The following is a 22237-nucleotide window of genomic DNA, read 5'->3' on the forward strand; positions in this document are numbered from 1 at the left end:
ACATTGAGCCAGGTTTTATATAGAGTGGCTCAAACTTGGCATTTGTAACAAAGTCGAAACAGTCAATCTAAATTATCATTAATGTGTGAAACTAACTCCAACTTCTGGCATCCATACATGGTTAGATGCAGAAATCCAGAAGTTGCTGTCAGCAATTCCCTGCTCTGCCACTGATTGTACTCATGAAGTCCTTGCAGATGAAAATTTTAGGAATTACTCCATGATATGGACATCTGCTATTTTTATGCTGTTCATCTTGTTGTTAAAACCCTTGAAAAAAATTGCTTTGTTGAATGAGGTGCAGCTGGGTTTATAACAGCATATTTTTAAAGGTGTACCAAGTAATAATTAGTCTGAACAGCCTCTCTGTCTGAAGAAGTGCTTTTATTTTTGTCAAATTTCTCGTGATATTTATTAAATAAGATTGCAAACATTTTAAAATTATTATACTTTTTAAGCCTGCTGTTGCATTTGCTTTAATCTCATATCTGGCTCAATCTTTACTTTGTTCCCTGTAAAATGATTAACAGGTGAAAAATAATTTCTTAATAAGCACTTTGTACTTGCTGGCTATGAGGATTCTTCAGTGTGATTGGCTGCTTGATGACATCATTATCGCTGGATATGAAAAATTCTGGCAACTGTGGCAAACTAAATTTAACACCAGGAAAGGTGAAATCCCTGCCACAGAGAAAGTTTGATTTTTGTGGTCAGCAGCAAATGGGTCACCACCACTGATTGCAAAACCTGGTCAATAAGTACATTGATGATGTAGCATCTATTATTTTAGTTTTTCTAAAAACATTTTCAGAGAACTTTGAACAATTAATCGCTGTATTTATTTTCCCACCCGCAGGTTATCTGCACTCTTAAAATTACACGCTTTCTTTCTTCAATTTGCTGATAAGAACTGACATCATGACAGCTGCAGAAAACGTGTGCTATACGCTCATCAATGTGTCCTTGGACTCTGAACCACCAAATGAAATTAGTTTGAAAGTTGACTTGGGTAAGTTAAGCTTGCATTTTTAATTCCACTGCACCCTGTGTTTTGTGACTTAATCGCATTGGGAGCCCAATCAGCCCCGCAGAAGGATGCCAGTGCTGTTCATGGCTATACAGATTTGATGTATCAGTTTCGCTTCTATGTCAGCAAAGGCAGAAACACATTTTGTTGGGAACTTTTCCACTGGGAAGTGAAATGGCAGCTCCAATCTTTGCTCCAGTTAATTGATAGACACAAAAACTTCATCTTTAAATCAAATCATGTCTTTATTAGGAAAATGTAAGTCATAGAAACCTACAATGCAGAAGGAGGCTACTCGGCCAACAAGTCTGCACTGACCACAATCCCACACAGATCCTATCCTCATAATCCCATGCATTTACCCTAGCTAGTCCTCCTGACATTGAGGGGCAGTTTAGCATGGCCAGTTCACCTAACCTGCACATCTTAGGACTGTGGGAAGAAACCGGAGGAAATCCACGCCGACACAGGGAGAATGTGCAAACTCCACACAGACAGTGACTCAAGCCAGAAATCAAACCCAGGACCCTGGCATTGTGAGGCAGCAGTGAACAGAAGAACATAAGAACATAAGAAATAGGAGCAGGAGTAGGCCATCTAGCCCTTCGAGCCTGCCCCGCCATTCAATAAGATCATGGCTGATCTGTTGTGGCTCAGTTCCACTTTCCCGCCCTCTCCCCATAACCCTTAATCCCCTCTCTTATCAAAAACCCATCAACCCGCTTCTTAAAAATATTTAGCGAGGCAGCCTCCACCACTTCAACGGGCAGAGAATTCCAGAGATTCACCACCCTTTGAGTGAAGAAGTTCCTCCTCAACTCCGTTCTAAACTGCCTCCCCTTTATCTTGAGGCTGTGCCCCCTAGTCCTACTGTCTTTTTTGAGCGGGAAGAGTCTCTCCACCTCTATCCTATCCATCCCGTTCATCATCTTATACGTCTCAATGAGATCTCCCCTCATTCTTCTAAACTCTAACGAGTACAAGCCTAGTTTATTCAGCCTCTCCTCATAGCTCAGTGCTTGCCACTGTGCTGCCCTAAAGAAACCTTGAACACGAATGGCTGCTACAAGGCTGATTCTCTACTGTATCATAAGTAAATGCTTCGATTTCCTTATAAATCTTTGATACGTTTGTAAATATAGATTTTAATTCTAATGGACCCGTAAGGGTGTCTCCACCACTCACGCTGGCCAGGTATGGAGTGTGATCAAACTGGATCAAGCTTAAAGTTTGAGGTTTCCTCTTTTTGTTTCTGTTCTTTTAGTAATTCTGTTCTTCAAAACTCCCGTATTTGTCCTTTGTGTCCAGCTGAAGCACGTGCATTTTGACGCATAGACGTTGACCATAAGCATATCATTCAGATTGGTTTATTGTAGTTGCCTGTATTTGGGACATTTGCCCTTGGCCCTCTTGATTCCATTTCGCATTTGGTTCTAGTCCATATGATCAATGCAAATGAATCCTGCTGACTTTATCACCATAATAAAACCATAGACGTTTAAAGCAAGTAAACAGACCAGTCTACATGTTTAGCTTGAGGTTAAAACCTTTTGTCCTGAAGTTAACCATATTTTCCATCAGGCCACAGTAGTGTCTTTTACCATTTTGTGCTCGTTAGCGACAGTATCGTGCAGGAAAATGTGGTTATGTTAAAACTGTGGAATTTAAAATAATTTTCAGGATGGAAGCTGAAAGGGGTGTATATATGTCTGTCTATTTATTTCCCTCATTGGTGAGCTAGCAAAACAAAAATGGATGGGAAAAGTGAACTGATAGGGCATTATAATTATATGACATGATGCAGAACAGTTAAAAGTGAAAATATTTGAACAATGACAACAGACTTAGGAAATTTAATGTTTAAGGTGACATTTTGTGACAATGCATATGATATCGTTTTTAATAGAACTAAGTATATAGGCATTCAGCTTGTGTCAACTGCTCTGTTAAAGCCTTGTGTTCTTTTTCTCTTGAGCTCTGAAAGTTTAGCCAATACTTGAAGAGGAAGTATTTGCAGGTCTGTGCGGGGGAAAAAAAACATAAAACTGGGACAGGCATGATGGACTGATTGGCGTCCTCTAATCCAGTGGTTCTAAATGACATAATTTCATAATTTTACCAAAACTAAATGTCGCGCGTCTCCCTCCCAATCCCCCATTTCAGAGAAGGGAGATGTGAAGACTAAGACTGATGCATTGAAGAAGGTGATCATCATGATTCTGAATGGAGAAAAGCTTCCAGGGCTCCTGATGACGATCATTCGGTTCGTGCTCCCACTGCAGGATCACACAATCAAAAAACTGCTTCTCGTCTTTTGGGAGATTGTCCCTAAAACTACTCCTGATGGGAAGTTGCTGCAAGAGATGATTCTCGTGTGTGATGCCTACAGAAAGGTAAAGGGCTGGATGGCCTACTCCTGCTCCTATTTCTTATGTTCTTATGTTCTTAAAGGAAATTTAATGATTGAGAAATAGTTTGAGTACAAGATTGGTTTGAACAGTAAACCCTTGACTGCATGATTTTGTTTCTGCCATATGGTCTGTCTCGATCTTCTGTTTGAAAAAAAAATTCTAAAAACCTGTCTCATCCTTTTAAAATTTTACAGGTTGCGATGAAATGCCCCTCATCCTTCTAAACTCCAGCAAATATAATCCAAACTGACTCAATCACCGCTCATACATCAGCCCTGCCATTCCAGGCATCAGTCTGGCAAACCTTTGCTTGCTTCTAAGGAAGCAAGAACATCCTTCCTTGGATAAGGAGACCAAATCTGCCCACATTTTTCCAGATATGGCCTCACCTGAATACCTGCAGCAAGATTCAAATCGCCTCACTATGAATATACCAATTGCCGCCTTCACTGCCTGTTTCACTGCATGCTTACTTTCAGCGACTGGTGTACAAGGACAGCCAGGTTTTGTTGCACATTTCTTCTCTCAATTTAAAGCTAATCAAAAAAAATCCACCTTCCTGTTTTTGTTACCAAAATGGATAACATCACATTTATCCACATTATACTGCATCAGCTCAACCGATGCTCACTTACTTCAATTGTCCAACTCAGATTGAAGCATCTCTGCATCCTCCTCACAACTCACCCTCCCATCCATTTCAGAAGGCAGTTAGGAGTTAACCGCATTGTTGTCGGTCTGGGGTCGTGCATAGATGAGACCATGTAAGGATAGCAGATTCCCAGCATCCTCAATATTTTGCTTCCATTTACAAGTTATCGACACAATCATCAGTTTCGTAGCATACTAAAACAAAACCTGGCAAAATTTTAAGAAACTCTTCAAAGGCTTGCAAATTGGTACAATTGACAGAAATGGACATGATTATTTTGGCCTGGGGATATGACCAATTTTGTGAGCAGGATCAGATTTCAGTGCAATGTTCATATAAATTAACGTAAAAGATTGTTGAAAATGTGTTTGTACTCAGTTGCTGTATCTTCCTTTTGTTCTGCTGTTAGCCTATTTTGGTGAATGGCTGCCAGTTGAACTCAGAATTCCAGGCCTGTGTGTGTGATTGGTGATGGGAAGTATTAATAAGATATTGTTTAAATTTTCTTAGGATCTGCAACATCCAAATGAGTTTATTCGAGGGTCCACTTTGCGTTTTTTGTGCAAGTTGAAGGAGCCAGAACTTTTAGAGCCACTGATGCCAGCCATTCGTGCCTGCCTGGAACATCGGCACAGTTATGTACGCAGAAATGCAGTGCTGGCCATCTACACCATCTACAGGTAGAGCCATAGAATGATATAGCAGAAGATGCGGAGGCCAACTCTCTTTCAAAGTACTATTCAAAAGTCCCACTGACAGTATCAGTCCACTACTATGTACCACTCTTTATTCTCACAGCCCTGTAGATGTTTTCCTTTTACTTCATTTCCGTTTTAAAATTACAACTGAACCTGATTCCACCACCCTTTCAGCATCCCAATCATATCAACGGGCTCTTTTTTTTAACATGTTTCGTCATGTCATCTCTGATTCTTCAGTCAATCATGCTAAATATGTGTCCTCTGGTAATAATCCTTCTGGCACTGCAAAGTTTCTTACTTATTTCATCAAAATGTTCATGATTTATCAACACCTTTCATGAGTTTGAACATCTCTATAAAAATCTCACCTTAACCTTCTCAGCTCTGAGGAGAACAATCCCTATATTTCCAATCTCCTCATAACCTAATAATAATTGTGATTTTAAAAATCATTCCGTTACACTTCGCCTGTCAGGCTTTATCTTTTCTCAAATGCCAGAATTGAATAAAATACTCCAACTGAGCCCTAAGTAGTATTGCGTAAAAGTTTAGCGTAGCTTCTTTGCTTTTGGATTCGATGCGTCTATTTTAAAGCGAAGGATCCCATTTGCTTTTTTTTAAATTACCTCGTTGACCTGTCCAGCCACCTTTGAAGATTTGTTAGGAGGAACCCTTCATTCTTGCAACCCTCTTTAAAATTGTACACTTTATTTCATATTGCTTCTTCTCATGCTTCCTACAATAATGTATCACTTCACACTTTGTTATATTTCATTTGCTGTGTTTCTGCCCACTTCGGCAATCTCTCCTAATTTTTTTTTTGTAGTCCTCATTGTTTGCAAAAAACTTGGAAATGCAGCAACGGCAAACTTTGAAATGATGCCCAAGTCTGAGCTTTGGAGCCAGAACTTTATACTTCCTTCCAGCAATCCTTAGCCAATATTGTATCCATCTTGCCGCTTTTCCGTAAATTCCACAAGCTTCAGTTTTGCAATCAAGTCTGTTCTGTGGTGCTGTCAAACATCCTTTGAAGGTTCAAATGAGCAATGTTAATACTTGTACTATCATCAGCCCTTTCTGTTTCTTCATCAAAGAACCAATTTAGTCAAACATGTTGTAACGTCCTTTAACACCAGTGCTGACTTTATTAGCCATACCCTTCCAAATGTTAATTAGTTGTAGTGTCTCAAAGTCTTTCCACTGTCAATATAAAGCTATCATTGCCTGGTTTGTCCCTTCTCTTTTTTTAAACAAAGGAGTAGGATTTGCAATTCTCTAGTCCACATGCACTGTCTCCATATCGAAGGGAGTTTGGAAGAATATGGCTAGAACCGCTGCAGTTTCAAATCCTGCTTCTCTGAGTAGTTCAAGATGAAGCCCATCTGATCGGGTGACCTTTCTGTTTTGAGGATTGCTGATCATTGAAATACTCCCCCTCTTTTATTTTTATCCGATCCAGTATTGTTAGTACTTCCTCCTTTGATGTTGGTTGCAAAGTGCTCATTTATCACAACAGATATGCCCATTGCCTTCACAAGAATATCTACATTTTTGACCCACAAGGGATGCACAAGGCCCCTTGGATCCCGTGCCCTCTCACTTTTTGAAGGAGTCTTGCATGGGGGACCTTATCAAACGCCTTGCTGAAGTCTATATAAACCACATCCACCGCTCTTCCTTTGTCAATGTGTTTAGTCACATTTTCAAAGAACTCAACTGTGCTCGTAAGGCACGACCTGCCCTTGTCAAAGCCAAGGGCACTGAAATAGAACTGCATGTAGTAACAATACCCAGAAGACAAGTTCCGATGGCACAGCTGCCTCAAAGTGCCAGGGGCATGTGTTCAATTCTCGGCTTGAGTCACTGCTCATATGGAGTTTGCATGTTCTCCTTGTGTCTGGGTAACCCATGCTCCATTTTTCTCCGGCAGTTCAAAAGTCATGCTGTTTATGCTAAATTCTCCCCGTGTGCCCAAACAGGCACTGGTGTGTGGTGACTAGGGGATTTTCACAGTAACTTCATTGCAGTAATGTAAGCCTACTCATGACACTAATAAATAGACTTATAAACATGTAAAACATAAGCAATCTGAACTGATTGTGAGCTTTGGTATAAATTTAATTTATTCAAAGGCATAAATGAAAATTGTGAGCATTCACATTCAAGACATTGATTATGAAGAGTTTTTAAGTTGCTGTTTCAACTGAAAGGTGTGTTTGATTTTGATTCTAAAAGAAGCTTCAGAAAACGCTGAACTTGAACACCCGTGATGCTTTTTAAAAATAATTTCGAGAAACAATGAGCAGATATTGGTTGGTGTGTTTTAGGATCTCATTTACTGTTTGCCTTTCTTGCAGGAACTTTGAGAACCTTATTCCTGACGCTCCTGAGTTGATCCATGATTTCTTGGTGAATGAAAAAGATGCAAGTTGTAAACGGAATGCTTTCATGATGCTTATTCATGCAGATCAGGTAAAATGTGTGCACCCTTTACAAACTCTGATCAGAAATAATAAATTGCTCTTCAGTTGTAGCCACAAGCCGCTGTCTAAACTTGTTTCAACCCATGTTACTTGAACATACTTGAGATATGTGAGATTTATAGCAGGATTGTTTATGGGGAGAAGGAAAAAAACATCACTGTTGGATGCACAGCTCAAAATATGAAGGACAAATGAATTTAACTGAGATGGATAGGTTTTTAATTAGCTAAGGGTGTAGAAACTAAGAGCAGGGGTAGGCCATTTGGCTCTTGAAACCTGCTCTGCCATTTCACTATGATCACAGCTGATCCTCTATCTCAGTGCCACATTCCCACTTTCTCCCATACCCCTTTATGCCATTAAAATCTAAAAAATTGTCAGTTTCTTTCTTGAACGTATTCAGTGACTTCACGTCCACAGTCTTCTGTGGTACAGAATGGTCAGGTTTGCTACCCTTTGAGCGAAGAATGTTTTCTAATCTAAGTCTTAAATGGTCTACCTCATACCCTGAGACTGTGACCCCTGGTTCTAGATTCCCCAACAAGGAAAAACATCCTCCCTCCAGCCCTGTTAGAATTTTATACATTTTCAATTAGATGTCCTCTCAACCTTCTTAAGTCCAGTGAATACAGGCCCAGTTGAGTCAATCTATAGTACGGTCCCATCAACTTCAGTACCAGTCTCATGAGCTGCACATCCTTGATGGCAGGTATATCCTTTCCTAGGTAGGAGACCAAAACTGCACGTAATACTCCAGGTGTGGTCTCACCAAGGCTCTGTGTAACTGAATTAAGACATGCAGTAAGTATTGGAAGATTTGAAAGCCAAGTTAATCTAACACTCAATCACACTTAATCTAGATGTATCTAATCCTTAAATAATTGATTTGTGAACAGATATAGATGAGAAATTGTAATTTTAAGATACTGTTTCTTAATTTTTCTCTAGGACCGAGCTCTGGATTATTTGAGTACGTGTATTGATCAGGTTCATACTTTTGGAGACATCCTGCAGCTGGTTATAGTTGAGCTAATTTATAAGGTGAAGTGACAAAATTTCAGCTTCTTTCATTGTGTGTGCTCATGTGCAATGTAAACAGGATAATGGAATTGCTAGCATCATCGGGAGAGACGATGATGTCGTGATATTATCACTGGGCAATAACCTAATAATAATAACATAAGAACATAAGAAGTAGGAGCAGGAGTAGGCCATCTCGCCCTTCGAGCCTGCCCGCCTTTCAATGAGATCATGGCTGATCTGAAGTGGATCAGTTCCACTTTCCCATTCTCTCCCCATAACCCTTAATTCCCTTGTCAGCCAAAAACCTATCTACCCGTGTCTTAAATATATTTAGCGAGGTAGCTTCCACCACTTCAACAGGCAGAGAATTCCAGAGATTCACCACCCTTTGAGTGAAGAATTTCCTCCTCAACTCCGTTCTAAACTGCTGCCCCCCTCATCTTGAGCTGTCCTTTCTGAGCGGGAAGAATCTCTCTACCTCTACCCTATCCATCCCTTTCATTATCTTGTACGTCTCTATAAGATCCCCCCTCATCCTTCTAAACTCCAATGAGTACAGACCCAGTCTATTTAGTCTCTCTTCATAGTCCAACCCCCTCATCTCCAGTATCAGCCTAGTGAACCTCCTCTGCACTCCCTCCAAGACCAAAATATCCTTGTGCAAGTGCGGCGACCAAAACTGCACACAGCACTCCAGCTGCGGCCTCAGCTCTGTTCAAACAGAGGACACAGGTTCGGGACCCTACTTGCTCATCCTCCATCTGCATCAAAAACTCAACCGTACAATGATTGCTTGTCCCAAGAGGATCCCTCACAACAAGATCCCTAATTCTTCCTGCCTCGTTACACAACACCAGATCTAAGATAGCTCGCTCCCTTGTCGGTTCTGTCACACACTGTTCAAGGAAACTATCCTGGCAGCATTCCAAGAGCTCTTCCTCAAGCCCACCGCGTCCGACATGGGTCAACCAATCAATATGTAGATTGAAATCCCCCATAATTATTGCCGTTCCATTTCTGCACGCATCATTTATTTGCTTGTTTATAGCCCGCCCCACCTCCAAGTTATTATTTGGGGGCCTTATCTCCACCCACAACAATTCCACGTTCTGCTCTTTGGAGCCTATATCTTCCCTTACTTCCGTCCTGATATTATCCTTAATCAGCAGAGCTACCCCTCCCCCTTTTTCCTCCCTTCTATCCTTCCTAGACCCAACCTAGAGATCTAAGGGGCCTGGGTTTGAATGTCATTCCAATGTGAATTGAATAAAAATTGAATTAAATGATGATGACCATGAAATCATTGTCAATCATGGTAAAAACCCACCTAATGCCCTGTATGGAAGGAAATCTGCTATCCTTACCTAGACTGGCCGGCTCTTAACTGCCCTCTGAAATGACCTAGCAAGTAACTCATTTCAAGGCCAGTTAGGATTGATAATAAATGCGGTCTCAGCCAGTGACACCATGAAGGAATAAAACAGTGTGTGGATGATTTTTGATTAAATTCTCTTTCATGCTTATTTTTAACTAATTACTTGGAGATTATGTATTGCTAGGCAGTACCAATAATCCAGTTTTGATTGATATTATACAGTGTATATGTTTATTAGAAAACCTGGTATTGTTTGTCACTTCGCAGTTACAAATATGATGCAAGAATGCCTTGAAATAAATGAGGAACCAGATGTTAAATTGAGTATTAATGGAATTAACTATATATGTTGTGTTAGGTATGCCATGCCAATCCAACAGAGAGAGCCCGATTTATCCGTTGTATCTACAATTTACTCCAGTCTTCAAGCCCTGCAGTAAAATATGAAGCTGCTGGCACTTTAGTTACACTCTCAAGTGCTCCAACAGCCGTCAAGGTACAGATTTTATGGTGTATTGACTGGAAACTTAAAACTCGTATTATGCTAGACTTTAGAGACCCATATGAAAGTCTCTGTAATCTGAAACATGTGAAAATTAAAATGCAGTAATTCTATGTTGATGCAACATGATTTTATTCCAGTTGCAGCAGTTGTGTAATACTTCCATTTCATAGGCAATGGATCTGAAGTCACATGCATGTGTTTGCCAATAAACAAAGCGTTCTCGGAAGGTTTGTTCCTATCTGAATGTGCCCAAGTGGCCTTGTGGTATTATCACTAGGCTATTAATCAAGAAACTCAGCTGCTGTTCTGGGAACCCAAGTTTGAATCCCGCCACGGCAGATGGTGGAATTTGAATTCAATTTAAAAAAATATCTGCAATTGAGTATCTACTGATGACCTTGTCGATTGTCGGAAAAACCCATCTGGTTCAGTATTGTCCTTCAGGGAGGAAATTTGTCGTCCTTACCTAGTCTGAGCTACGTGTGACTCCAGATCCCTGTCAATGAGGTTGACTCTCAACTGCTCCTGGGCAACTAGGGATGGGCAATAAATGCCAGTCAACCAGCAGCACCCATGACCAGCAAATGGATTAAAAAAATGGTTTAACCCTGGGTTTGGTGACCAGCATCAAAAATATGATATGTGCATGTTACTAAACACATTTATAAATTTCAAAATATGTCCAGATTGCCAGTATCAGAATACGCTATTTTGTAATGTATTCTTCTGTTTGCAGCTGGCGACTGTGTGTTAACTGACCTGACCCTTTCCAGTTCACAGAACTACTTTACAATCAATATAGCAATGCTTGTGTACAAACTGATTTTTGGGGAAATGTGCATTAATGTGTGACAGATGTGTCTCAAAACTTGGATATACTTCCGAAATAAAAATTTAATAGGTACTTGCTTTGTCTTATTCTAGGCAGCTGCACAGTGCTACATTGATTTGATTATTAAAGAAAGTGACAACAACGTGAAGCTAATTGTTCTGGATCGCCTTATTGAACTTAGAGAGCATCCAACACATGAAAGAGTGCTGCAGGTAATAAATCCAGAACTGGTGACTTGAAATTGTGACCATTGTCTTCGATTTTGCCTTCAGCATCTTGAAGAAGATCTGGTTTGTTCAAACCCACCTGTTCTTTCTCTTGTACTCTCTTGTGCACCATCTCTTTCACTTCTCTCTTTTCTTCTCTATGAATGTGAGGTGGTTTATTTTAACAGAGCAAGTTAACAATGGAATATACGCTCAGTGGTCCCAAGTTTTAGAAGGAAATGCAGAGGGTATCAGTTGAATTTTTCAAAGTTGAGATGTTTTTATTTTGATGAGTGAAGACTGGCAACCTGGATACAGATTAGCCATGCACAGATTGCAGAGAATGCTCAACTTGTCAGCCTGGTCCACTTGTTTTCTGTGTTCAGCCGAGCAAATGCTTTGTATGACAGCCTGACAAAGTTGTCCTCAAATGAAACCTGGTTTATTTTCTGGTTGTTATTAATACACTAAATAAGCACAGAAGCATTGCCAAACTTTTAGACTTGGTCAGACTGCAGTTAGATGATTGTTGTCAGTTTTGTCATTTCCTTTATAAAGGAAGCCAAGACCATGGAGATGGTACAGCAGAAATTTACTGGGATAATAGCAAATGTGCAGGCACATAGTAATAAAGAGCAAAGAGACAGAAGCAGTGATAACTTGGAATCCAAAATCTTTATGAAAGAAAAATGAGTAAAGAGCAGGAAGATGGATGGGAAAAGTAAATGGCAGTTGCATCCTATTGAAAGCTATTATTTTTGACACTGCAGTGTAAAAGTTTTCATGTTATAATATGGAGGTCTGCAAGTGAAATTTCTCATTTTCTTAATCATCCAGAAAGAAGAAAAACTCCTTACATGAAAGGTTGGTCATCCCAGCCATGCAGTGCACTTTCCAAGAGGTTCCATCTTTGTGCATTTGGGTTTGAACTTGGCTATTTAATTTGGATAAATTTGCTGACAGTAGATCAGATATATAGGTAGGACATTTGGGTGTCAAAAGAAATAGTCCTATCCTGGATATTTTTGGAAAGAAAATTTGAAAAAAAGACTTTCAGCTAACCAGAAGAGATTTGATGACTAACACCTTCTCTGGAGAAGGCAGGTGGAGATTTGAAATTTGAAAATTAATAAAATGTATTTCATTAATTGAGTCTGTGTTTAAAAATGTCCCTTTCAGGATTTGGTAATGGACGTCCTGCGAGTTCTGACCACTCCAGATTTGGAGGTACGCAAGAAGACATTGCAGTTGGCATTGGACCTTGTGTCTTCTCGTAACGTTGAAGAGGTATGACCACCTAGCATCTGAGTAATTTTGTTTAATTAATTTCCAATCTCAAATTGGTACTTGACAAGTTCACTGAATGTTGGTTTCCCATAGCTCGTCATTGTTCTCAAAAAGGAAGTAATTAAAACAAATAATGTATCAGAACATGAAGACACAGACAAGTATCGACAACTCCTGGTCAGAACATTGCATTCGTGCAGTGTCCGTTTTCCAGACATGGCTGGAAATGTTATCCCAGTGGTAAGTGAATTTTATCTATTCATTTTCTTACCCTCCTGTACATCATGCTTTGACTTGTGCAGGCCTGTAGTTGCATAGATTACCACACCCTCTAGATTTCATGTGTAAGTTTAGATAGAGTGTGTTGACAAGCAATCTTGTGCATATGATGGTAAGAAGTAAGGGTGCATGTAGGTGATCTTACTATGTCCTCATCACTGTCCATCTGCTGTACATTTGGCACAATATTGGTCAGAAATATGAAGCTTGGCTAACCTTTCTTCTACATTTCTGAAGTCCACGTAATGCTGTTCCATCATCCTTCTGAAATCTGTTATCTCAATACCATAGAAAGTTCTTGCTCATTCCTTTTTGGTCTTTGTCTTGGCTATTTTAAGTGGTGCACTTACAGCTGATGTCAATTGGATGAACTCCGATTTTGAAGCTGTGTTGTAGCTAACCTCAACTTCGTGTTTCTCATAAAAAGATTGTAACAGTTTGTTGCAGCCATGTTATGTATTTTGTTAGCCTGCAGGCTCATGTTTTCTGCTTTTGTTAGTGCACTGAATTTGATTTAATTCTAAATATCACTTGGTAGTCCCATTACGTTCTTCAACTGAAGTGTAAATAATTGACAGAACGTTATGATAACAAGTATTTGTTTGTTTGTTGTTGAAAAGATGCATGGACATGTCTGAAAATATAAGTTAGCCTTGTATGCTTTGTCAATAATAATGGATTTTTAAATATATTTATTGAACAGTGCACGTGCAGTCACGTGCCAGGTCCAGTTTTTTTTAGTGTTTTATTAATACCTCCATGATCTCTCCATAGCTGATGGAATTCCTCAGTGACAGTAATGAGGCAGCTGCTGCTGACGTTCTGGAGTTCGTGCGCGAAGCTGTTCAGAGTTTTGATAACCTTCGGCCAGTCATTATCGAGAAGATGTTGGAGGTGTTCCATGCCATCAAATCTGTCAAGTAAGGGTGAAAGCATTTTAGACACAATAGCTTAGTTGCAAAACAGTCTTTGAAATTCTTGTGTGCTTGATTTTCATTTTTGTAGAATTTTAGTTTTATTCTTACAGTATGAGCTAATAATTTATGCATACTGCAATTTCAGGTTGTTTAAGTTGGACAGTGTGTTATCTTGGGTTTGCTGTATTCAGTAGGAGAAACTGATTGAAAGGTTATCTCTGTAAATGTACACCCTCTGTCCCCCCCAGTTTGAATTAATGTTGTAATAGTCTGATCACTACTGGTTTTCAAAAGGTTGATTGTTGTGGTTGTATACATTGGTTTTCCATTTGGGGACTTAATGTTCCAAATCCTGTCAGCATGTTTGCAATTATCTGTGCAAGCTAGGAAAGCTGAGATGCCCAAATGTGCTTACAGTTTCTTGGAATTGAATCAATAAATCATGGAGGGAGTTTGGGTTTTGTGCGATCTTAATATTGTAACTGGAGTATGCAGTGTGTCAGTTGCAAGATCTAGTGAGGTGGCAATGCAGTTGGGGAATAATAGGTTGCCTTTTACTTTTGAGAAGTGTTGCACAGCAAGCTTGTGGTAACTTTAATGAATTAAGGTTGTTTATTTGGTTCGGAATAATGGAAATAGAAACAAGCAGTAATTTCGCAAGATCAGAAAAGCTTAAAGTTCAAACATTATTTCAACCTGTGATATTCTCATTGCTGTTCATGTTAGTTTTTTTTCTTAATCCCCACTGTGCTGCCATTTAACATTTTGATTCGGTTAAATTGCTAAATTAAGTTTTCTTCTCACTTAGTAAATCATCTTCAGTTAATTATAAGCATGAAAGTGATATTAGATTTTCTGCTAAAGAGAAGTAGAATTTATAATGAAGTAAAAATCCTGTGAATCTGACCAGATCAAAACTCAAAAGCTCCTGCGAGTCCTCAAAGCATTTCATCTATTTTTTGTGACAGGATATACCGGGGAGCTCTCTGGATTTTAGGAGAGTATTGCAGCTCCAAGGATGACATTCAGAGTGTCATGACTGAGGTTCGCCGATCCTTGGGCGAGGTGTGTGTGGAAAATTTTTATTTTCTTCCTCCCTTTTCTAGATTGCTTTGCCCAATTCCATGGGAAGTTCACAACTCTCTTAAAATTGCTGCACAGTCCTTATGGTTCCATTTCCAATTTTCTCGACGTGAACTCTCAAAACAGACCCTGCAATGAAAAGTCAGGCATATGTGATTTTCTTAACTAAACCTAGTCATAGAATCATAGAAACCCTACAGTCAGAAAGAGGCCATTCAGCCCATCGAGTCTGCACTGACCACAATCCCACCCAGGCCCTACCCCCATATCCTTACACATTTACCCGCTAATCCCTCAAACCTACGCATCTAAGAGGCAATTTTAGTATGGCCAATCAACCTAACCCACATATCTTTGGACTTGGAGGAAACCCACGCAGACACAAGGACAATGTGCAAACTCCACACAGACAGTGACCCAAGCCAGGGATCGAGCCCAGGTCCCTGGAGCTGTGAAGCGGCAGTGCTGACCACTGTGCTACCATGCCGCCTTGAATTATTAGTCCTTGAATTATTAAGTAATGTCCGTAAATAGCAATTTAAAATAATATTAACAAAATCTATTACATCATGGTAAGTTGTCCATTAATCTAGAGATTAACTTGTACTGATCAATAATTTAAATGTTAATTATACTAGAAATGACATCCTACTAGGACGCACACACGTTGAAACTGCTTTCAGAAATTACATCCAACATCCATAAAAAGTTCTGGTTCTAATGTTCCCTGGGAGAAAAGCTGAATTTGAAGCTAGTAGCTTGAAGAATGCCAATGAAGAAATGTTATTCAATTAAAGTGAAAACGTGAATTCCTGTCTTTCTCGCAAAAGAAATAGGATCACGTTGGAAATGCCAGATGGATTGTTTTGAATTTGAAACTCTTTAAAACCATAAATGCTGTACTTTGTATTTCCCTGACCCCTGTGTTGATAGATTCCGATTGTTGAGTCTGAGATAAGAAAAGAAACTGGCGAGATGAAAATTGACGATGATGTTCAGGTGATTCCAACACAAAAACTGGTGACGGAGATGGGGACATATGCAACTCAGAGCGCCCTGAGCACAAGGCCTTCCAAAAAGGAAGAAGATAGGTAATATTAAATTTCTTTTATCTGGACTGAAAACCGGACATTTTGTTTGAAGGATAGAGACAAATAGTGATTTGGAAAGTGAACTTGATGATATCCAAATGATAGCATCTACACAAGATATATCTTTTTGCAGCTTCTCCTGTCATCTGCAATGAATTAAGTTCCATAATACAAAAGCTGTTGAAAATATAGTTAATATAGTACACGTGAACATTTAGCTTAAAGTTTCATGGAAGCAGTTGTGAACACTTGTTCGTTTCATTATTGATTTATTTCCTTTTAGAATTAGTTTGTGAATTAGAATGACTACATTGCAAACCTTTTATTTTTAATTTTTGAAGAAGCAGGTGCTGATAGCTAAGATTTTTATGCCTGAAATTTAGGGGAGACAAAAGTAAAATTTAATAATCTAAAGGCTAATGATAGTTGTTAAAAGATGATGAGTCATTTTTGTATTTTCACTATTGATTCTTAGTGTCAGTGGTTAGCACTGCTACCTCATAGCATCAGGGTTCAATTCTGGCCTTGGGTGACAGTGTGGAGCGTGCATGTTCTCCCCGTGTCTGCATGGGTTTCATTCTGGTGCTCCGGTCTCCTCCCACAGTCCAAAGATGTGCAGGTTAGTTGGATTGGCTGTGCTAAAATTGCCTCTTAGTGTCCAAAAGATGTGTAGGCAAGGCGGATTAGCCATGCTAAATGCAAAGGGTTATTGAGGTAGAGTGGGGGGGAAGGATCTGGTAAGATGCTTGGTGCAGGCATGGTGGGCTAAATGGCCTCCTTCTGCATTGACTCTGAAATTCTAACTATCTCAATTTTAAGTGAACTATTCTTCCTTTAAAGACCACCTCTGCGTGGATTCCTGCTGGATGGGGATTTCTTTGTGGCTGGTGCCCTTGCAACTACACTGACTAAAATAGCTTTGCGTTATGTGGCACTTGTGCAAGAGAAGAAGAAACAGAATGTAAGTAACAATTGGCATAATTTGAAAATGGGACACCTAATTTCCAGTGTCTTTGTATAAATGAGAAGGACAGTAAACTGAAACAAGTTTAAAAATAGATCAAGTATTCTATGCTGTTCAGTGAACATCTATCCATATCAGAATTATTGGCCAAGTACATCAGTTAATTTTGGATTGTTAATGCTTTTGAAAATTTGTAAATAGTTTGCAATGATTTGTGTTCAAGGTGTATGCAGAAGCTGAAGTTCTGAATGTGGGCAAAGCCCACTAACTTATCTCTTCCTGTTAGAAATTGTGATGGGTCGTTTAGGCAGATGGAGCAGTTCAAGTGTAGTTGGTTGGACAACTTGACGTGATTGGAGCAGGAATTGTACTAGTGACAACTCAAATTTAGTGCAACAGAGGATTAATTTGAGTACTTGCGTTCTACAGGGATAGGTGCAGGGATCACTGTTGTTCACTCTTCATATTAGCAACTCTAGATTCAGAAGTACAATTTTAAGACCTGTGAGTAACAGCAATTTGGGGGTGCAGCTATGACAGAGAGAGAGTTCAGCAAATGACAAGAAGACATTTAATAAACTTTCAGAATGTTGTGTTTTGTCGGAATACGAAAGAAGCCATGTACTGCTGCAAAATCAGAATCAGATGAGTGGAACAAAAGAATCCAAGGATGGAGATATACAAATCACTTAATAGGCAGGATGCAAGCTGATGCTATGAAGGCAAACAAACCAAGACCTGGGGTTCATATCTGGAGTGATAGATTTGAAGAGTAGAGAAGTTGCGTTAAATTTGTCTTGACTACAGTGAACAGTTCTGGTCTCATTATTAAAGGATATGGATCCATTAGAAAATGTCCAAAAAAAATGCAGGTGAGCAATACCAGAACTGAGAGATTATCACTTTAAGGAAAGACAAAATAGCTTGAGGCTCTTCTTCAGACCAGAGAAATCTGAAGTATGACCATTAAAATAAGGTCTTTAAAATAATGGAAGAATTTGATCGGATAGAATTGGACAAAATTTTCCACTTGAGGGCCGGAGCAAAATTAAGGACCACAAGTAAATGGTAGATGCCAGTAAATCCAAAAGAGAATTCAAGAGGAAGTTCTTTATCCCATGAAAGGACAAACATAGCCAAGAGCTCTGGATGATAGAAGACGTGGACAGTAAGATGAAGCAAAAAAGAGTGCATATGACAGATGTCAGATTGATAATGCAAGTGTGAACCGGACTGAATGTCAAACGTTGAGAGGTGGGAAGGGGAAATGAAAAGCAAAAAGAGAGCATGAGAAGAGCCTTGCAATTAACATAAAAGGGAAATCAAATATTAAAGAGGTGGTAAAAAGATGTTCGGACCAAAACAGATTCAATTGTGCCTTTCAAAAGGGAATTGGGTAATCATCTAAAGCAAAAGGGGATTAACACACGGGGATGGAGATAATGGCTGAGATATTAACTGAGTACTTCGCATCTGTCTTGAGCAAGGAAGATGATATTGCCCAAGTCATAGTGAGAGATTAGATAGGTAAAAAACTGATGAGCTGTGACAAAAGCTGGCAATTCTTAAAGTTAAGTCACAAAGGGCCAAATCAGATACATATGAGGATACTGAGGCAAGTTCAGGTGGAAATTTCAGAGTCACTGACCATTAGGTTTCGATCATCCTTAGGTAACGGGGTATCTTAGAGGAGGATTGCAGATGTTACATCTTCGTGTGTAAAAGGATGCAAGTATTAATTAAGCAACAACAGGCCAGTCAGTTGATGGAGGGAAAACTTTTAGGAGCTGTATTTTGGGACAAAGTTACTGTTAATGTCAGAGCAAGTGTTAATATTTGAAGTTTCAGAATCTCTCCCAAATTGGTGGGTCGACTTATACACTGAGTGTAAAAGTGAAATGTCAGCATGAGTGTGGTGATTTGTTATTTTATTTTCTGCTTCTGATTAAGGTTGAGAAAGTGATTAACAAAGCATAAGGGATCCTGGGTTTTACAAATGTTGAACGAAAGCAAGGAATTATGTTGAACCCTTTTAAAGTACTGGTTTGGCCTCAGTTAGGAGCCTTATGTTCAATTCTGGGCATCATACTTTGCGCAGATGTAAAGGCATTAGAGAGAGTAAGAAAAGACTCATGGGAATGGTTCCAGAGATGAGAGACTTGGATACATGGATAGATTGCAGAATCTGGGGTTGTTCTCCCTCAGGAAAGAAAGATTGAGAAGAGATTTTGACAGAATCCTGAGAGGCCTGAACAGATTGGATCGCGATAAACTATTTCCATTGGCATGGTGGCCAAAAACCAGAGGGCACTGACTTAGTCAGTGGCAAAAGAACCAGAGATGACATGAGAGAATCTTCATTTATGCAGTGTATATCTGGGATACGGAATGCACTATCTGAAATTGTGGTGATGACAGATTGAATTGTGGTTTCGTGAAGAGAATTGAGTACTTATATGAGGAGAAATAAATTCCAGGGCAGTGGGGAAAAGATTGGGAGAGAGACTAGCTGAGTTTCTCTTGCAGAAAGCTGGCACAAGTATGAATCATTGAATGTTGACTGAACAGTAATCATTCTGAGATCTTATTTAAAGAGTAGTCAGAATGCTGAACTCACAAGGAGCAATTGAGGCAAATGATATAAATGTATTTAAGGGAAGTTAGGTAAGCAAATGAGGAGAAAGTAATAACAGGGTATGCTGTTAGGGATAGACGAAGGGTGAGAGTAAATTCGTGAGGTGCATAAGACAAAAAGTCAAAGAAACATGCAAAAGAGCTAAGTGATCCCACAACCAACGGATCAGATCTGAGTTCGGTGGTCCTGCCATTTCAGCCATGAATGGTGGTGGACAACTAATTGGCAGAAGAGGCTCCATAAATATCTCTGTCCTCACTAATGGGGAAGCTCAGCACTTCAATGCGAAAGACAAGGCTGAAGCATTTTCAGCCAGAAATGCTGAGAGGATGATCCATCTCTGCCTCTTCCTGAGGTACCCAGCATCATAGATGCCAGCATTTAGCCAACTTGATTCACTCCATGTGACATGAAAAAATGGCTGAAGACACTTTGTATTAGAAAGCCTACATGCCCTGACAATATTCTATCAATAATACCAAAGAGTTGTGTTGCGAACTAGCTGCACTCCTAGCCAAGCTGCACCAGTCCAGCCACAACACAAGAATCGAAGTCTGGGCCTTAGCACATACGATCTGCAGCAGTGATTTAGATGAGGATGCTGAATATCGTATACTCTAATGATACAGCTAGGTGGGAACAAATGCTATGAGAAGGACACACATCTGCAAAATGATATGGATCGATGACTTGATGGGTCTAGGAGATGGTGGCTGATGGAGTATTATGCTGGGGACAACATTCCCTCTTATTTTGCTGTGCGTGTCCTAGTTATTGAAGTGTGCAGAGTCTTCATTTATTATGCGCAGTCAGACACATGCAGAGACTTCAAGGGCTGACTGTGTCTGTGCACCAACCTCCAGGTTGAGATGAGTAGAAATTTATTCACTGAAAGGTTTGTGAGTCTTTGGAATTCTTTAACTTGGGCTGGGGGGGGGAAGCTATGGTTCTCGGTCCATAGTGTATTCAAGATTTCAGTCATGGTGAGCATTGAGGGATTTGGGGATAGAATGGGGAAATGGGATTGGTGTAAAAATTCAACCCTGAAATTGAATGGAAGCTCCATGTATGATGTGGCTGACTCCTATTTCTTACGTTATGTGTGTTTTTTTAAAAGAGTTTTGCTGCAGAAGCCATGCTGATCATGGCCACCATTTTACACCTTGGTAAATCATCACTCCCAAAGAAATCAATCACAGATGATGATGTGGACCGTATCTCGCTATGCCTTAAAGTCCTTTCAGAGTGTTCCCCACTGATGAGCAACATTTTTAACAAAGAATGCAGGAAATCTCTCTCTCAAATGCTATCAGCCAAACTGGAAGAGGAAAAGCTTTCTCAGAAGGTAATATTTGTGCAGGAGTCAGTTATCGGGCATGTAACACTTGTGCTGAGTTTTGAGTAATTGAAACATTTCTTGTTGCTCAATATTCTGTGACTATGAAATGAAGGAATCCATCAAACTGGAGTTTCAAATAACCTCAGTAAAAACATGATGTGATAATGGCAAGTTAGCTCACCAGTGAAGCAGCTCTGAAACTCATCCAAATATGAAGAAAGTTAATAATCAAATTATAATTCTCTATCTGTTCTGTGACACTGCATAATTCTGAATAAGAACATAAGAAATAGGAGCAGGAGTAGGCCATCTAGCCCCTCAAGCCTGCCCCGCCATTCAATAAGATCGTGGCTGATCTGTCGTGTCTCAGTTCCACATTCCTGCCCGCCCTCTCCCCATAACCCTTAATCCCCTTGCCTATCAAAAACCTATCAACCCGCATCTTAAATATATTTAGCGAGGCAGCCTCCGCCACTTCAACGGGCAGAGATTCACCACCCTTTCAGTGAAGAAGTTCCTCCTTAATTCTGTTCTAAACCGCCCCCCCTTTATCTTGAGGCTGTGCCCTCTAGTCCTACTGTCCTTTCTGAGCAGAAAGAGCCTCTCCACCTCTATCCTATCCATCCCATTCATCATCTTATATGTCTCAATGAGACCTCCCCTCATTCTTCTAAACTCTAACGAGCACAAGCCTAGTTTATTCAGCCTCTCCTCATAGCTCAACCCCCTCAACTCCGGTATCAGCCTAGTAAACCTCCTCTGCACTCCCTCCAAGACCAAAATATCCTTGCGTAAGTGCGGTGACCAAAACTGCACACAGTACTCCAGCTGCGGCCTCACCAGTGCCCTGTACAGCTGCAGCAAGACCTCCCTACTTTTATATTCAATCCCCCTCGCTATGAAGGCCAGCATCCCATTCGCTTTCCTAACCACCTGCTCCACCTGCTGCACCTGCAGGCTGGGTTTTTGCGACTCGTGCACAAGGACCCCGAGGTCCCTCTGCACCGTGGCATGCTGCAGTTTTTCGCCACGTAAGTAATAGTCCTTCCTACCATTATTCCTACCAAAGTGGACCACCTCGCACTTGCCAACATTAAATTCCATTTGCCAGTTCCTGGCCCATTCACCCAGCCTATCTAGATCCTTCTGCAGACTCTCCACACCCTCCGCACAATTTGCCGTTCCACCAATCTTGGTGTCATCAGCAAATTTCGACACCATACACTCGGTTCCCTCCTCCAGATCATCTATATAAATGGTAAATAGCTGAGGCCCCAGCACCGACCCCTGGGGCACTCCACTAGTCACCAACCGCCAATCCGAATAGCACCCATTGACCCCCCACACTCTGCCTCCTATTTGACAGCCAATCCCCTATCCACGCTAACACCCTACCCCCAACTCCATGCCCCCTGACCTTCTGTAAT

At 40.2% G+C, this 22237-nt stretch overlaps 1 protein-coding gene across 2 annotated transcripts in view; it reads left to right on the forward strand.

Annotated features, from left to right (window-relative positions):
* Positions 1-22237, forward strand: part of copb1 (COPI coat complex subunit beta 1) — a 46055-nt gene that overhangs the window by 7255 nt on the left and 16563 nt on the right. For both annotated transcript variants that reach the window (XM_080190161.1, XM_080190160.1), the window contains exons 2-15: positions 857-1009; positions 3191-3420; positions 4601-4770; positions 7149-7263; positions 8223-8315; positions 10031-10168; positions 11102-11221; positions 12395-12502; positions 12596-12742; positions 13556-13701; positions 14667-14763; positions 15715-15872; positions 16713-16833; positions 20589-20816. In XM_080190161.1, coding sequence (XP_080046287.1) covers positions 919-1009; positions 3191-3420; positions 4601-4770; positions 7149-7263; positions 8223-8315; positions 10031-10168; positions 11102-11221; positions 12395-12502; positions 12596-12742; positions 13556-13701; positions 14667-14763; positions 15715-15872; positions 16713-16833; positions 20589-20816 — 1962 coding nt within the window. In that variant the 5' untranslated portion in view covers positions 857-918. The remainder of the gene's footprint in view (positions 1-856; positions 1010-3190; positions 3421-4600; positions 4771-7148; positions 7264-8222; positions 8316-10030; positions 10169-11101; positions 11222-12394; positions 12503-12595; positions 12743-13555; positions 13702-14666; positions 14764-15714; positions 15873-16712; positions 16834-20588; positions 20817-22237) is intronic.

This window comes from Carcharhinus amblyrhynchos, chromosome 6 (assembly GCF_965287045.1).
Source record: "Carcharhinus amblyrhynchos chromosome 6, sCarAmb.v2.hapA, whole genome shotgun sequence".
Taxonomy (NCBI): domain Eukaryota; kingdom Metazoa; phylum Chordata; class Chondrichthyes; order Carcharhiniformes; family Carcharhinidae; genus Carcharhinus; species Carcharhinus amblyrhynchos.